This window comes from Alosa alosa, chromosome 5, assembly GCF_017589495.1.
Source record: "Alosa alosa isolate M-15738 ecotype Scorff River chromosome 5, AALO_Geno_1.1, whole genome shotgun sequence".
Classification (NCBI taxonomy): domain Eukaryota; kingdom Metazoa; phylum Chordata; class Actinopteri; order Clupeiformes; family Clupeidae; genus Alosa; species Alosa alosa.
The window spans coordinates 17,698,528-17,711,027 of NC_063193.1; the positions used below are offsets into that span (position 1 = coordinate 17,698,528).

The 12,500-nt window shown below is 43.5% G+C and overlaps 2 protein-coding genes across 3 annotated transcripts in view; one reads left to right on the forward strand and one right to left on the reverse strand.

Moving 5' to 3' along the window:
• zgc:63587 (uncharacterized protein LOC393431 homolog) overlaps positions 1-3,095 on the reverse strand; it is a 29,054-nt gene extending 25,959 nt beyond the window's left edge. For both annotated transcript variants that reach the window (XM_048244239.1, XM_048244238.1), the window contains exon 1: positions 2,964-3,095. The gene's annotated coding sequence lies outside the window, so the exon portion shown is untranslated. The remainder of the gene's footprint in view (positions 1-2,963) is intronic.
• Positions 3,096-5,978: 2,883 nt separating this feature from the next.
• cldn5a (claudin 5a) lies at positions 5,979-7,406 on the forward strand. Its single transcript, XM_048244286.1, has one exon. The coding sequence runs from the start codon at positions 6,226-6,228 to the stop codon at positions 6,874-6,876; it is 651 nt and encodes a 216-aa protein (XP_048100243.1). The 5' UTR covers positions 5,979-6,225; the 3' UTR covers positions 6,877-7,406.
• The last annotated feature ends 5,094 nt before the right edge of the window (positions 7,407-12,500 follow it).

Below are 12,500 nucleotides of genomic sequence, written 5' to 3' on the forward strand. Positions count from 1 at the left end.
CAAAGAAGAAAAAAACAAAAATACACACACACAAACATACATAGACCATACATGTAGACTAAACAAGTAAAAACATTGTTTATGTCTGCATGTGTCCATGTCAAAAAGATATATAATTACATTACACTAGGGTCCCTCAGGCTATGGCATAATATATATTTTGCTGCCATGGCAGCTGAAGGACCCTCTTCTGAAAGGACAGAATTTTTTTTTTTTTTTTTACCTCTTCGAAATTTGGGTAGGTGGTTTTAAATTTATGGGAAAAAGGGTTTTCTTAATTCTTTTTCTTAATTCTTTTCACAGTAAAGAAGAAAGTGCTCTTCTGTCTCAATCTCTCTCTCTCTGTCTCTCTGTTTTGTCTCCATGTGCATGTACTGTACTTACTTGGGTACAATATGTTGAACTGCTGTGTATTTCTAAGAAATGCAGTGAGATGCGTGACTTTACACTACGTGCCGAGTGATGCTGTAATGACTTGTGCTAAACCGGACAGGTCATTAGCGATAAGCACTGTGTGTGTGTGTGTGTCTGTGTGTGTGTGTCCAGAAAACACACATCTAAGAGGCAAAATGTTCAATCTGTGTTTCATCAGCTCTGCTGAAGAACAATGCTGTTTATCACTGATTTTCCTGAAGGCTTTCCTATGTGTCTCTCTCTCTCTCTGTCTCTCTTTCACTCTCTTACACACACAGTGCAGAGGGACTAACAGAGTCACCACTCTGTCTGTCTGTCTCTCTCTCTCTCTCTCTCCCTCACACACACACACACACACACACACACACACACAGGAAGACCAGAGAAAAACACAGTCAAGAAAACAAACAGACCTTAAATAAAACTACAGTCGATTCTGTGCCCAGTGCCCGGGACAGCCACCCACAGAAGTGCTGCAACCAAATCGGGAAAACAGCAAGTGGCAGATTCATTTAACAGATCCATTATGGGTCCTATGATCGCCATGTTAATTACAGAAAACCCCACGCCAGGCAAGACTATCAGAACAGTAGACTCAAGCTTCCATGCTGATTCCTAAGTAACCACTTACACACACATACACACACAATCGCTTTGGTAGACCCTTTCCAGTTTAAGTCTTTTATGGCATAAGAAATGCCTTTGGAGTAATCCTACCCCCTCCACATTCATAAACAATAGCTTAAACTGAGAAATTTTAATATCTGCCGTAAGGGGGTTTAAACAGTGTTTGATTCTAATCCAAATTCCTCTACTGGCTGCTTTATACTGGGTGACCTATAGTGACACAGAGTTCACAAACACACAGAGAAAGAGAGACGTTAACGTTAAACCCCCTTTCAAAGAAAGATTCTGCATTGACAGTGTTTAATAAAGAAGAATTAAGTGTTTAATAAAAGGCTGGAATTATGTATCTATTCACTATTCATAGAGAGAGAGAATGGTATACCTGATGAATTACTTTGTCACTAGGTGGTAAATACCAGAACACACACATTTTACACTTGTCACATACTCCGTCAGACACACACTGTGATGGATGTTTTGACAGTTCAGTTCACTTCACACGCTCTCGTTGACAGCCATTTAGAGAGGACAGGAAGTATCTGAGATCACAGAGGTCACTCGTCTCCAGTCCAACATCCCTCGTTATTTTCTCTCAGTTCCTCCTCACCTAACTTTTTTCCTTCTCTTTTGGTTCCTCCAAATCCATATTCCATTTTTCTTGCTTCTTGGTCTTTTATATTTCTCCATCCCCGTTTCTCGGTCTCTGTCCACCTTTTGCTTCATACTGCATTGTCTTTCTCGCTTTTTCCTATATTTCTCTCTCTAACTTTTTCTCGTCCTCTTCCTTGTGCAAGAATGACACCAAATGTATCCAAACCAAGCTGTTAAACTTTCCAGGCATCAATAGCCTTGCCTACTTGCTCAGGCAGCACTGGATTCATAGTAGGCCTAGCTGACCGCCCCTTGGGTGGCCTGTCTCCACTGTAAAGCATTTAAACTGCATGACCTGGAGATAACCTCTGGCCTTCCTGAAGCCCTGACCAAAGCATCTGATCAGCTATTGTAGTCCTGACAGGCCTAGGCCCGATTGCATCTTAGAGTGTTTCCGAAAAAACTGTTGTTTCTTTTTCTGTCATCTTTCTCTCTGTGGCGCAACTGGTCTGTGGCCAAAAGATAGGTCTGCAAAGAATGCGCCAAGGCAACATTGAATGTGCTGGCCTATTGCCATATCGCGACTATTGTCCCTCACAACAAAAATGATTCAATCTGTTATGAAACATGATGTCAACGTGTATTCTGACAAATGTGGTTGTGTTAGAGCACACATGTAAAGCCCTTCACTGAGCATTAAACCGTGCAATATGTCAATTCCCAGTCTGTTCCAGGAATTCTATTGAGGGTCATCCATCAGCTGTTTTAAACGGAGACCCGAGTTTTTGCTGTCTGTTGTGTGAGACGAGTATGATTTATTTTACAACAGGCTTAGGCCTACTGGAAATAAGGCATAGCCTACTCTTTCGTGTTAAATATGATTAGTTCATATCGACAACCAATTTTGATGTAGCCTACTGATCTAGGCGTTTACCATAGGCCTAGGACTAGGCGATAAAGACGATAGCCTATTGGCGAATGTTTGACGTCCAACTGCCAAAGCACCCCCGCCCTGATTGAAAAAAATATAGTTCAGTCAGGGACGACACTAACTTTGGCAAAAGAATACAACAGCTTAAAAGCAAGTAGCCTGCGTGACTTTTGTAAGTTTAGTTGCAATCGTTCCCGAGCCTAACTGTAATCTCTTTTACAAAGGGCGACTTTTGCAACACAAAAATGTAGGCTACTTTTGTGATCTGCAACAGTGTCTCTCTCACAATCAATAGCCTAAGCATGTAACGTGAAGTTTCAATTCGGACTCGGTAAAACAAATTGTCGCTACTCATAGGAACCCAACAATAACGCGATTCGTCTCTAGCAGTGGTCCTTACCTCTGCTTAATAAGCGATGTAACACAAACGATGAAGTTTTATCCTCGCTTTCGTTCACCCCGCCGCCACAGGCCAACCCTGGGAATCCGGAAACTTGTCCAATGAATTCCGCCCTTATCCCACAATTCTCATTTTTGCTGTCGGGCGGGGCGCTGTGGTACCGCGGCCATTGTGGCTCTTGAAGAAGCTTTCCCGTTGTACTGGCACAATGATAATTTTGAGTCAAGATGGCTGCCTAGGCCATCAGCTTCAACATAGGTCTGCAGTCTCTGCAACGCTGACAGGCGTGTCTACACACGCTCTGGGTCACCAAATTCCTAAACGTTTTCAAAGAGTACAACTCTGTAAACAAAACAAAAATAGGCCTATTTTACGCCCACACGGGAAATATTTGGATTTGAAAATGTCTTCTATAGCCTTCAACTAGCATAGGCATATATATAAAGTCTATATTAGTGGTAGAATTATCATCTATTGTTGATACACAGACGTGCAGAAGGCACATACAAGGCTACTACGGGCGCGCGCACACATCAAAGTCAAAGTCAGCTCTATTGTCGATTCTTCACATGTTCCAGACATACAAAGCAATCGAAATTACGTTTCCCTCCATCCCACGGTGAAGACAAAGACATGTAGTTAAAAACTAGACTAGAATTATAGGCATGATAGTGCAGACAGTCGGGGGGGGGGGGGGGGGGGATCTTCTTGATGGCTGCTGACTGAGTCTGGTGGATGAAGCTGCTGGGTCTGGTGGAGGCTCCTGTACCTCTTCCCAGATGGCAGGAGGCTGAACAAATTGTGAGCTGGATGACTTGCATCGCTCACAACTGTGGTTTACTATGCGCTGAAGAGCTTTTCTGTTGTAGTCAGTGCAGCTCCCGCCCCACACAGTGATGCAGCTGGAAAGGATGCTCTCAATGGTGCCTCTGTAGAAAGTGCTCATAATGGGACGAACATACATATATACACACACACACACATAAACACACACTTTGAAGTGGCATAGGCTATGTGAGAACTGTTGGGCAGTTTGCAAAGTTCAGGCTGATGTTGCAGCTGAGTAGTGTGCGTAGACTACTGGGGGAAACACTCATACATCATTCAAAATATCTATGCCTAGGCCTACTGTTTTTTTTTTTTTTACTTTAATCTATCATAGGCTAGAAGGTTTTTTTTTTTCTTTTTGAGAAAATTACCACCTACCATAGAGCGCTTTGGGTTGCACTCTGTGCATGTTAAATGCGCTATACAAATAAATCTGACTTGACTTGACTTGACTACCAACTTGCAGTGTAGGACAGGGACACCTACCATTTCTTCACTTAAAAACCCTTGTGAAAGTATTGAAAAAAGACCCATGAATCACAGTCCCAAGTCACTCTGGTCAGAGCCATATATGGCTGTGGATAGAGGTGCACAGCCACCCACACAGAGAGTTCAAAAGAAAAAACAGTTTTTGTTAGATAGTCTATGCTTAAAAGTTTAGAAGACAGACTTAAAGAACAGAAGAGAAGGGAAGAGAAGAGATTTTGTTCCGTTTGGTTGTATTTGGTTATCCCATTGATCCTAAATGAGCCAGTCATATAAAAGTTATGCGTTTTATAAGTTTGTTCATTTGGTATGTTCCCTGACTGGCTCCAGTGTCCCGGGTCAAGGGCTTCCATCCATGGCATTTGATCACTTCTTTTCCATAACAGAATGTGTTCAGGCCTGTCATATCTGCAATAATGATGGAGCAAAGAAGTCCATAAGTGTTTGTTGAGAGGGTCCGGTCAGGTGCGCAAGATTTCTGTATTTACACATAGACCTACCGGTATGTGTGTAGACTAGCCTAGTGGCCTGTGTGTAGACTAGCCTAGTGGCTTGTGTGCAGACTAGCCTAGTGGCCTGTGTGCAGACTAGCCTAGTGGCCTGTGTGCAGACTAGCCTAGTGGCCTGTGTGCAGACTAGCCTAGTGGCCTGTGTGTGTGGCCTGTGTGTAGACTAGCCTAGTGGCCTGTGTGTAGACTAGCCTAGTGGCCTGTGTGTGTGGCCTGTGTGTAGACTAGCCTAGTGGCCTGTGTGTGTGGCCTGTGTGTAGACTAGCCTAGTGTTTTTTTCACAGTGGGGGCCGGGGGCTCCTGCGGGCTCCATCAGGACGGCCGCAGCAAGTTGGAATTAAGTAAATGTAAAAAATAAAAATTATACCTATTACTATGAGGGTTATTATGAGATACCATTATAATCATTTGTCACATATCTGAACATTATATTTTCCATGATAATGACTGGGAATAATAGTACAGTGATAGCTCTCATATAGCAGGAAGCCCCAAATGCAATTTTCACACTGTATGCTCCATCGCAAAGTGCTTCTGGCTTATTTGTGCATTTGCCATAGTATCATCGATGGGCGATCTTGCAAAGGGGGGGGCTTGGCCAGAACCTGTGGGGGGCCTTGTCATGGAAAAGTTTGGGAACCCCTGGGCTAGCGGCTAGCCTATATATTTGTATGCATAGTATTAATATAACTATAGTTTCTCCGAAAGTTAATTGAGTGAATCTCTGACATACAATGAAGCCGAGATTTTATTCTACAAAGGAAGAGGAATGCACGCTTAGATAAATTAAAATATGACTTAAAAGAAAAAAATATTATAGAGATATACATATTTAATTCCAAAAATGAACTCTGCATGACATTCTGTTTCTTAATTTTAATTAATACATAATCTAACTATGTATACTAGGCTATACAACACTATATCCTAGTCTGAGTACTTCCTTCATCTAAATATGTCATTCTTTCCCGGTCGATCTATGCATAATTTCAACTGTCCCACACTTAGCGGAACGCTCTTCACACACACACACACACACACACACATACCCCCTTCGCATCCACTCATCCAAGTTTTCTGCTCTCTCATTGGCGAAGGAAAAATGCGATGACGTCTGATTGGGTGAAAGTTTCCTCTCTGGCTTGAACACTTGTTGAGCACCCCCCCTTACTCCAACACCCAAATACACACTCACTGGCAGACACACATATATCCGCAGGTCCATTATTTCTCTTCAGCTAGTTTCTCACGCAGTGTCGAGAGGAGCAGGAGTCCAACAGAAACGCGCAACTGGAGTGATGTAGCTTCGTTCACCATCCCTATAATACCGTTATTCAACTTCAGCTGAATTTAAAAAATAGTTTTAGGAAAACAAGACGTGGAAATAGCAGGATATTTTACTTCAAATTACTAAACGACGCCTTCATAAGGACTTAAAGATGGCCTCCGCTGGACTTGAGATTTTGGGTTTGGGGTTATGCGTGATTGGCAGTCTCCTGGAGATGGTGGCCTGCGGGCTACCCATGTGGAAGGTGACGGCGTTCATCGAAGCCAACATCGTAGTAGCACAGACCATCTGGGACGGGCTGTGGATGTCTTGTGCAGTGCAGAGCACCGGACAGATGCAGTGCAAGGTGCACGACTCAATGCTTGCGCTCGGCCACGACCTGCAGGCTGCCAGGGCTCTCACAGTTATCTCGGGTATGATGGGTGTCATCGGGCTCATGGTGGTGATAGCGGGCGCCCAGTGCACCAACTGCATCCGCGCGGAGAACGTGAAGGCGCGCGTGGTGAACGTCGGGGGGATCATCTACATTGTGAGCGGCATTTTCGTACTCGTGCCCCTGTGTTGGATGGCCAATAACATCATCTCGGATTTCTACAACCCACAGGTGCCCACGGCCAAGAAGCGCGAGATTGGCGCTGCGCTCTACATCGGATGGGCGGCTACGGCGCTCCTGCTTGTCGGCGGTGCCATACTTTGTTGTTCATGTCCATCCTCGGGAAACTCCGGCTACTCTGTCCAATACGCTCCCACGACGAAACGGGCCACAGCAAACGGGGACTATGACAAGAGGAATTATGTGTGAGCTCCTGCTTTTCACTGTCAGTATCAACACAACTGATCCAGTGGATAGCTCATTTTTTGTCTTTGTTGTTTTTGTTGATGCTGTTTCTTTTGTAAGATGATAAAAAGATTTGCACCTACCTTTTTCTCATTCAGTCAGAACTGAAACATGAGAAAACACTATTTTCTATGCTACTGCACACGGAGAAGTTAATAAATGGGCACATCGTCTGCCCACTGTCTCAGAAACATTTTACGCGTCATGGTTCACGGAGGAATAAAGGACATAAAACAGGAATTAGTTTATTTAGGTACATTCACTTGCAAGTCCACCATATTATATAGAATAGCTAGTTTTAAAGCCGATGTGATTCTAATGTTTACTTTTAAGTGTTTGTTTTCTATATTTTCTTGGATGGCTGGTGGATTATGTATCCTATCGTTTTTAATTGATGTTGTGTTCTTCTCAAAGGGCTCATCAGTGATTTGTTCAATAATCTGCCGTCACATACAGGAGTAGCCTAATGGAGATGTTACCGTTTTTTTTTTTTTTTTTGTAAATTAACGAACCCAAACCAAAGTGGTCCAGCCGAGTTGATAGGCCAACTTCCCCTTTGAAAGAAAAGTGTATAGTCAATTGATACGCATGACCTGTTAACACCGCAGAGCCGAAGTTGTTATTGTTCAACTGCTGATGAGCGCAGCTGCCGGGCTGGATCACTCTCAGAAAAGGCAAACTTTCAAACATCGCCTCTCAGTTCTTCGGGGAAATATCTATATATGTTTTGCCATCCCAAAGCCTTTATTTTTTTAACTCTTTGAGAGTGTTTATGCTTACTGTGATGCTTTGAAATGATCTCTGAATAAAAAATGTAGGCTATTATGAAAATATGTTTTTGTTTTCGAATTGTTTCTTTTGACATTTAATTTCATCGATGGAGGGGAATCTGAAAAGATAGGCTATAGGCCGACTGGCTACGTCATATCAAAACGTGTTTAAATGAAGTGACTTATGACTGTGAGCCTATGATTTGAAATACTCAAAGACAGTAAAAGTCATCTGGCTCAAACTGGTGAAACAAAGGGCTGCTCTGACTGGGATGGCGTTATGTGTGAACAACAGCGATGCTCTCTGGAAGCTATGCCGCACTTTGCTATCTCTAGGCGTGAGTTCACCCCTACTGCGGGGGAAAGCTTTACGGTAAACCACACAAATCCAGATGACAATAGCCTTTCACTGCACATAACACGCTACCCCTACAACAGTCTCTCCACCAACCTGATCCGCTATAGACCCAAAAGAGGAGGGGTAGCCTAGGCAACGCTTAAAGTTTTCTGAAAGCATCTTCGCCAGTTCCTGACGTCAGGTGGGGACTTTAAAGAAAACCTGTGAAGCAATTAAAAAAAAAACGGCCACAAATTTACTGGTAATAAAATTGTGCTAAACCTTAACACAACCTCATGCCAATTCAACTGTAAAGCTATGTATAATTTAAGAGAATAATGTTTGACACATCTTCAGAACATAGGAAATGTAGCCTAGGCAAAACAGCCGATGTCTCTCTCCACAACTATTTACTTTGGTCCATGTTAAATCCGAACTGGTGCCAAACGTGTGGTCTGCGCCTGGCTCGACTGCAAACTCGCTGGTCCGTTCAGTTCATGGTACAGCGTGGCTTTTTTTGTGAGACCGTTTATATTTAAGACGCTTAGTTGGTCATATGCCGACTTTTCGGCCAGAAAACACTTCAGTCACACAGCACCGCAGCAGACTGCGCTAATGCCCCTAGGCTGACTTTTTTTCCAGTAAGAACTGTTCGCGGCGGGGTCACTGTGTTAATCACCAGACCATGCATTCCCGTTCAAATATTCAAAAACTCAAGTAAATTCCGGGTGCTCGCCTGGCAAAGCCTTTCCCCAGTCTCCTGGTCAGAGGCGTGAACTAGCCTGCCTCCTGCTCCAGTTATTCCAAAAGAGCTTAATGGCGCCCATGGTCATTCCCCAGACAAGTGCACAGATTCAGGCACAATGCAGCTGGTGAACAGTCTGCACACCAGAGAGAGAGAGAGAGAGAGAGAGGAAGAGAGGAAGGGGAAAAAACAGAAAGTGTAGTTTCTTTTCCTTTCAATAATTTATTGGGCTGCTGACCCTCTCCGCCCAACATGGCTAACTGCACTCAGGCTGTTTGGTTTGTCTGTACAATAGCAGTGGCCAGGTCCTATCTCCCCATACCAGACCAGGCCTTTCGAGTCGGCTTATTGTGTGATTGTTAGTTCCACTCCTCATGCTGAGGCTGTGGGAGGTGTGTGTGTGTGTGTGTGTGTGTGTGTGTGTGTGTGTGTGTGTACATAGAGAGGGAGGGGTTGGGGGGTATTCATTCCAGAGGACATAGGCGAACAGGGGCCAGCCTCAACGTCATTAAAGAACCCTCGTCATGGCAACCTAAGAGAACCTGCAGTTGCCAGGCTGCGAGGCCCCATAATGTGATCATATGGATGAAGACAATGAGAGGGCCCCGACGCAGACATTCCAAGACATGCTGCTGCACACACAAGCACACATTCACACACAAGGACACTTATACATGCATATAATTTACACAAACAAACAAACAAACAAGCAGGCAAAGACACAAATAAAGAACAAGTCACCCAGCCTGAAACAGTAGTGGACAGTGTACTGGCTACTACTCTGGGGGAAAGCTTGGGATTTGAACAGAGTAGATGATCCAAATGATCATGGGTGCTAGCATCGGTGACAGTTCCCTGACTCCACACGTCAGTCTGAAGAAGAGCATAAAACTCGAAACGTCATTGTTTTGGGAAACTCATTCAATTTGCATTGAAAGGGAGCAGAGCGTGATCAGACTTCTGTATACTTTTTCATGCAACACAATAGGGAAATGAGCGCACAATCTATTCTGAGATATTCAGTTCTTAACGTGGGAACTCTTATCTTAACTTCCACAAAGACCCATTTATCTTCTTCAAACCCTAAATAATTTGAAAATTTGAAAATGGAATTGGCATGAATTAAACTTGTCATTTAATGAAATTCATGAGGATATTCATCTTACCTAGAGATAATGTCTGTCAGTGCAAAGAAAGTCAGTTAGCACCGACACAAAATCCTTTCTTTAAACATTAATAAATCAGAGCTTCCAGCAAACAATTCAGCTGTTTCAATGGTGCTTAGAGTGGGAGTGAGAGTTCACTTACATATGATAAAAAAAACTTGATCCTATCACTGTGAGTGTAGGTCTTACATAACTTAAGCTTAAGCTTTGAAACACACACACACACAAACACACAAACACACACAAACACACAAACGCCATTGCCTGGGTGTTGTGATGGGCCTGATTGTTCTGATGTGGTCAGTGACCTTTGACCTTTTGAGGTCAGCAGTCACTTCCCCCCTTGACTGACCGTTCAGTGATGTCATCTCCTGGCCAGCCGTCACCATGACAGCCTGACTGTCGTAACCTTGTGACCCTCTTCACACCCCTCGCTGTCACTCACAGACACTCACTGAGTCCCCGGAAACCAACATCGCCTTGGGAACCTCAAACATCCCATGCTAATGACACCTTCAAAAGGTATTCTCTCTACACAAAGCAGTTCTTGTGCTTACTTTCAACTCTATAAGGGGTTCTGTTTAAAACCATTCCATGAAGGTGTCTCTGCAGAACAAATGGAAATTGTTTTGCAAAAATATTTTTTCAGCAACAGACCCCTTCAATGTTTGTAATCATCCAGAGCCCAGGGTGCGGGCACACAGCATGGGGTCAAAAAAATGGCGCAGCTAATAGACCGACATGTTGAGCTGTCAAGGTATGCAGTGTCATTGTTACCCAAGGTCCATGAACCGTACCTTAATAAATTAGTCTTAGCTAATGGGATCTAATCTATTGACCACCATAAAAGATCTAAATCATTCTATGCCAAATAGTATACCCTAACTGCACTCATACACACATGGAATCAACCCCCCCCCCCCACCCACACACACACACACACACACGTTCCACACACAACCAAAGACCCTTTGGTAACCTTTGGGATATAATTATCATGTTGGGTATGAGAATTTGCCTGTTCAACTCCTGGACCCCCATGTTCAAACCTGTTCTGTGGTGGTCATTAGAAGCGGCTCTGGACTCTCACAAGCCCAAACAGACTTAAGTCCTGGTGTGTGTGTGTGTGTGGTGTGTGTGTGTGTGTGTGTGTGTGTGTGTGTGTGTGTGTGTGTGTGTATGTGTGTGTATAGAGAGATTAAATAATAAGCAGCGCAATACAGTAGTACTGACTGAGGACTTGGCCAAAGCCCCATAGAATAATCATACTTCCTGTGTTGATGTCAGAAGGACAAGAACCAGGAAGGAACTAAAGAGGGAGAGGCTAAGCACTACAGTGTGTGTGTGTGTGTGTGTGTGTGTGTGTGTGTGTGTGTGTGTGTGTGTGTGTGTGAAAGAGAGAGAGTGTGTGTGTGTGTGTTTCTATGTCTAAAAAGCAAAGTAGTGAATGTTGGCCCAGTATGGACAAATGAGAGGTTGAGATGCAATGACTAGGAATTTCAGGCTCTCTACGTTGAGTGCATGGAGCACAATAGTTGACAGAAACATGGTCCATGTGAGAAATGTAAAAACAATGATCTCGTTTGATGTTTCTTACCTTTGGTATTTTATGATGTTGTTTTACTCTGTAGTTACAACCCACATTTCCCCCCTTGGGGACAATGAAGTTTGAATTTAGCACCCATTGACATGAAGTCATTGCAGTTAATCACAAGAATGCCCTGTCTGGAGTACCACCCTATCACATGCCTGGTACTGAGTCACCGTCACATGCTGTAAGTGCAACGCCACATTCTTTTGCCTGCTAGGGGTTCAACAGACCACATACTTCTCTGTGTCCCCCACCTGCACAGGAAATTGGATGTAGTGGATGAGATGAAGAGAATAGTTGAACCTCCACACCTGTCTTGTCTCCATGCTTACAGGGATAATCACACACACACACACACACACACACACACACACAGTACACAGGCATAAAGAAGGACTTCACATGTAACTGAGGACGAGTGTGTCGTAACTGCAGCTCTCCGCATCCATTGGCTCTGAATGAGTACTTCCTTTAAACAGCCTCACGCTCACACTAGAGAAGATGTTTGGGGGTGGGGTGGAGTTGAGAGCCAACAAAAGGATGATTGACAGGATGCTGCTGAGTAGAGGGCTGTGGAGTTCATGCAGATTCCGGAATGTCTGAGGTTCTAAAAGCATTACTGATTTATCATGCTCATCATAGAAACTGGTGGCAGAGGCTGACATTATTGCACATCAAAGCACAGATGAGCATCATACAGCTCCCAACAGATCCATGTACAAAAGATATTTTGAAACATCAGATCTTACAGATTTTCAGGATTGAAAAAACAGGATTTAAAAATAAGTAATAATAATAATAAAAATAACAGCCATTGATTCATATACTCCAAAACATGTTCACATAAACATGTATTTCATTTTGGATTGTTTACTCTTTATACATTTTCATTCCATTCAAAATATGGAGTTGTGTGTTGTATCACTGAAAAGAATGTGAGTTCTGAGTTGATTGAGTTTGTGTACGTCTGTCAAGGTTT

Coding starts and splice junctions, on each gene's coding strand:
- cldn5a (XM_048244286.1), top strand. CDS start 6,226: ATGGCCTCCGCTGGACTTGAGATTTTGGGTTTGGGGTTATGCGTGATT.